General features: G+C 40.1%; 1 protein-coding gene across 2 annotated transcripts in view; it reads right to left on the reverse strand.

Annotated features, from left to right (window-relative positions):
- LOC118432312 overlaps window positions 1-1,821 on the reverse strand; it is a 20,507-nt gene extending 18,686 nt beyond the window's left edge. For both annotated transcript variants that reach the window (XM_035843855.1, XM_035843853.1), the window contains exons 1-2: window positions 1,567-1,821; window positions 302-437 (exon numbers count right to left, since the gene is read on the reverse strand). In XM_035843855.1, coding sequence (XP_035699748.1) covers window positions 302-437; window positions 1,567-1,797 — 367 coding nt within the window. In that variant the 5' untranslated portion in view covers window positions 1,798-1,821. The remainder of the gene's footprint in view (window positions 1-301; window positions 438-1,566) is intronic.
- Between the last annotated feature and the right edge of the window lie 3,465 nt (window positions 1,822-5,286).

Here is a 5,286-nt window from a genome sequence, read left to right on the forward strand (position 1 = left end):
ATTCATCCATCCATCCATCCATCCATCCATCCATCCATCCATCCATCCATCAATTCATCCACACACCCAACCATCCATCCATCATCAAACCAACAATCTAGACAGACAGACAGCCATTCTTCCATCAATCTCTCCGGGGCATATCTCCCTCCTTCTCTCTCTCCCTTCCTACACATCCATCCATTCATTCTTCCATCTCTCCCTCCTTCCCTCAATCTATATCCTTCCATCCATACAGACTGACAGAGATATTTGTAATCAGTTTACTACTTGTTAATTTCTTCCTTCACTCCAGACTTACCTCCGGAGTCCCTGAGCATAAGGATTGTCTTAGACCACTTGGCACAAACGGTTGCATAGAGAAATTCCTCGCCAACATCCGGCAGAGACCCATCATAAAGCGCCACGACAGCGTGAAGTAGATCTCTGTTGGGGACCTGACATTGGGAAAAGTAGTAAAATAGTTTTAAAAAATCAAAGTAAAGTAAACAAGTGTGGCACTTATGTCTGGAATGTCTGGACCCTCTTCAATTGAGTCTCCTTTTTTTATTCAAATTTTAATTCTGATTCTGTCACTTTTGTAAAGTCTACAAGTGTAACAACTATGAATGATGCGGACAACTGCCTGATGCATTTCATTTTACATTACTTAAATTGTATTTGTCGGGACACTTTGACAATAATCCGGAAAGAAAAAAGAGAATGACCCAAATTTACTTTTTTTCAGGACTGTTACTTGCAACCATCCTTGTTGCAACATACCATTTTTTCCCCTTATTTAATTGGCTTAACCCATCATGCATGCATTCACCTATACTATAGACCTTTTCTTTAACAAATAGAAGAAAAAAATGTTGTAGACATTTCTGTAAACATTTTCTACAAAGAAAAGTAACATGAAACCTAGAGTGATCACTGGCACAATTCAGGATACATTGTGTGAAAACAATGTGTCCCCAAAGGAGACTTTGTGATAATATTCAGGGGATTAGGTAGAAAAAAAATTGCAAGAGGGAGCACTGTTTTCTTCTTTAAAAAAATTCCTCTTATTTTAGGGCAAATAACATTTAGATTGAAAACGTATTATCAAAGTCTAGCAATATGGTATCACAAAGAAAAGAAAGGTGGAATGTGGGTAGGTGGAAAAAGAATATGCATAATTGGATGGGGATTGTTTCAAAGATATCTGCGGACAGGGGGGTTGGGTCGAACATATCCAGATCGGACAGGGGGTGGGTTGACGATATCTGTACTTCTCTCTGAGTACCGGACTTCCAGATGGATTGGGTCTAGACTAGACAGGGGGTTTGGGTCAAGTAGATCTGGACTGGACAGGAGGTTGGGTCACACAAGTCTGGTTTGGACAGGGGGGTTGGGTCAAACATATCTGTGTTATATATGTTAATGTGACATATGTAAACAACATAGGAATGGTCGGTCGATCTATGTTTCCATTGTAAAAACTACGGGAACAAAGTTGTTCTAATTATCATACAAACGGTTTTAAAGTCCCGTTTAAAACGTTGTTTATATACGATTTATCGAGTCAAAAAAACGCGGGCTTACCCCAGGCACGACATCGATGCAACTTTTCGAGCTCTGCAAAAGTCTCCGAAAATCAACTATGACTGGAGACGCCGTGACGTCAGGAGCTCTAAGAACCTTCCCGGTTACTCCTGCACCGTCTTGGTCGTCTGGAGGAGGCGGTGGTGGCTTCTTGGGTCTTGTCTTGTCTTGTCTACAGTGAAATTTGACGGGAGGGAGTTTGGTCGTCAGGGACTCGCTTAGGGACGCCATGTTGCTTGTTGGGGTCAGAGGTCAGAGAGGAAAGGTGACTTGGCGGGAAACCTGATCGAAACAGGTGGTTGTTTTGTTCTTACTCTCAATTAGTTGTTCAACCAATGATAGCATGGTAATTAGCGGCTCAACCAATGAGAGAATGGCTGAATTCCCGGCTAATATTAGCATTTTATGTTTTTATTTTGCATGTCTATGTTTCGTGGCGGATAGGCAGGGAAATATGGGGTCGGTCTAAAATCGCCCCGCCTAAAAAAAAAAAAAAAATACCAGAGTTGCGCGCTTTATACCTTTAAAATGACATACTCTTAACTATTCACATTGATTGATTATGAAACTATTTTGCTGATTGCCATCAATTACTATAGTTCACCTTTATCCACGCGCTAGTCCATATCCGTTGTATTTGTTAGTTTAGGGATATCGAACGGATGTAGGTTACCCATCGGATAAAGGTAAACTAGCATTACATGTATATTAAGACTGATTGGTACTAGGGGCTTTAGTTTAGGTTATTACGTATCCGCATAATTCATATCAACATATGCATTGATCCTGTCACGCGAGGTTTGTTTTGTTATTCATTAGGGAACAAAGTTCAGTTGACATAGTTCTTTATTCATCCATAACTCCATGTGCGTAGAATTCTTCTCATTGTTCCTAAAAGCTAGGAAAGAATGATTTTAGATGTGATAGAAAATAAAACATAATATTATATAAACTCTAACTTTACAACGATACTTTCTTCTAGTATATAAGAAAACAGATATCAGCAAAATGAAAAAAAATGTAAACACTTGAGTATCATCACTTTGGAAAGTACTCATATATGTTTGCGAGTAAAAATTATTGCTACAGCTACGTTTTTTATAGTTATACTATATCATTAGAATCATCCTATAGTATTGTGATTGCGAAATTGCTCATATTTACAATATACAGCGAATATCCTAATGCAGTAATAAGCTCTGATCTGATTGGCTACTGACAAAAAAGAAGGATTTGAAAAAAGACAACCAGGGAAAACATTAAACACATCTGGAGCAAAGAATCTGTCAGTTCTATGACCTGAACAGGGTCGAAGATGAATTCCACTTTTTATTGGATTGTAGTTTATATAGAAACGATAGAAATATTCTTTTTAGCAATATTGTAGGAAAGTTCCCTCACTTTGAAGTTTTGTCTAGTGTTGAAAATTCATTTTTCTTATGAGTTTTGATCAAACGACATTATACAAAGACATCTCAAGCTACATTTTAAACATTACTAAGAAACGGGAAGAAGCCGAACAAACGTATTAGAATAGTTGTAGAACCCATGTTTTAGATTAGTCGCACAAACCATATATATTGTATTACGACCTTTTGTATTTATATGCCTGTACTTAGCCCGATAGGGCATAAATGTGCGATAAAGGCTATTTTCAACATTAACGTTATAAGAAAACCTCAGAGGAGTAATAGCCCCAATAAAAGGGGTCCAATGTGTCAGTAGTAAGCTGTCAGTCAGCTATTGTTATTTGGTCACATGAGCTTTGCGTGACGCGGTCACCTTTGATACCTACATGATTTGGCGATAAAACATTCAAACGCAAATCCGAGGGACACAACATAAATCCTTTTGCATTCGTGCACGTTTATTTATCGTTGGTAATGTCTAGCTCTAGCTTTTTGGTGATTTCTGAGAGCTTTAATAGTTAAAAACCGGGTCCATGCAAATGTACTGTGAAGAATCAATGCGAAATTCCACCCAACAAAACCTAGTTGGACTTAGAAACGCCAATGCTATGACGTATAATCACGTGACAACGGTCATCATGTGACAAAGCCCCCTTCCTAAAACTTACGGCTCACTGTTTCTAAAACAACACAGAAACTCCAACGAAATAACCGTCAATTCACCGATACTCCTCTACGGATACCTTTTCTGATAAAGCACATACTGAGCTGGGAAAAGAGTAAGTGTTACTTTCGAACTTCGTTCTTTATATATATGATTAATTAATTATTTTTCCATGGCCTAGCGGTTTAAGCAACCCCACTGCTTGGCCGTCTGGATCCAATTCCATGGATCTGTGGGCCTGAGTTCGATCCCAGGGTCGGCTCAGCTCGGACATGTTGTAAGGGATTGCTATCGTCTTTCGGAAGGGACGTAAAACGGGGGTCCCGGTGTGACAGCGATCTCGCCCCCCCTGTGATCTCGCCCCCCCGGGGGGGCGAGATCACTAGCGTTTTCGCCCCCCTTTAGCGTTTTCGCCCCCCCCCCCCCAAAGCAGCTGGTTACTACATATTACAGGTGCGCTACCTGGCACTATACTGCACCTGGGGAGTAATGTATATGGTGTGTTACCTGGTACCTATATGGCACCTTATTACCGTACCGTAAGATGTCATACCTCGAAAGTCGATACTATATTGTTCGGTGCAAACATAACATTGAAATGAAAAAGACAATTTTTGCAGCTGAGGTGGCATAAAAACAGTGCTACTGCGAACGTATAAATCAACACCGTCTATGGTACGGAATACGTCAGCTATATGTTTTCAATTTGTCACAGTGTTTTCTTTCTTGTGCTGGAAACATTTCCAAAGCACTAACAAAAACACACGTGAATAATAGTTTCTCATTATAAACACTATCTACGCGCAAGTTGATATAGCTGTTGCTAAATGCTACACAAACACTGGTAAAGTACCAGTCTTAAGAAACACGGGTAAATGCATCAGTTCCTAAATACTAGAAAAAACAGTCATGTTGGAGGTGAAGATATCCCTTGGCCAGGTGCATATACCAAAATGTGCGTTATTCTAATTAATACCTAATATTTGCATAATTAATAAAGACATTACATAGTTATTTTGTGGTCACTTCATGGTAGAGACTTCATATTGGAGATATATAGGTTGCTTGAGAACAGGTGAATACAATGAAACATCTTATGTCAAGACTCAGGTATATGCAATAATGGGAATACAAGGGACCCAACCCTCCTTGTCTGAAACAAGTTCAACTATCTTATTACCATGTAATTACGTTAATATTGATACTATGAATGGAGTTATGTATGAAACTCGTGTACTTATATCATTCTGAAACTGCATTTTGTGATTTATACCAATCAGCTTCTAAAATGTCATGTAAACCCGTTTTTTTGGGGGGGGGCGAAATCGCTAAAGGGGGGCGAGGTAGGGGGGCGAGATCACTAGCCGGGGAGGGCGAGATCGCTAGTGATTTCGCCCCGGGGGGGCGAGATCGCTAGTGATTTCGCCCCCGGGGGGGCGAGATCACGGGGGGGCGAGATCGCTGTCACACCGGCCTAAAATGGAACTACCTTAGCTACCTGGCCTGACGAACTCAAAGAGTTCTCTCTATACTATGCGAACCACGATGGCCCAATAAGTCACGTTGTACTTGTAAGAGGGCAATGTGTAAAGTTTATGATTTCCATAGATATTTTTTTTACCGTGTCAGCTGCGACAAAAGTAAACG

Source organism: Branchiostoma floridae, chromosome 15 (assembly GCF_000003815.2).
Source record: "Branchiostoma floridae strain S238N-H82 chromosome 15, Bfl_VNyyK, whole genome shotgun sequence".
NCBI classification, from domain to species: domain Eukaryota; kingdom Metazoa; phylum Chordata; class Leptocardii; order Amphioxiformes; family Branchiostomatidae; genus Branchiostoma; species Branchiostoma floridae.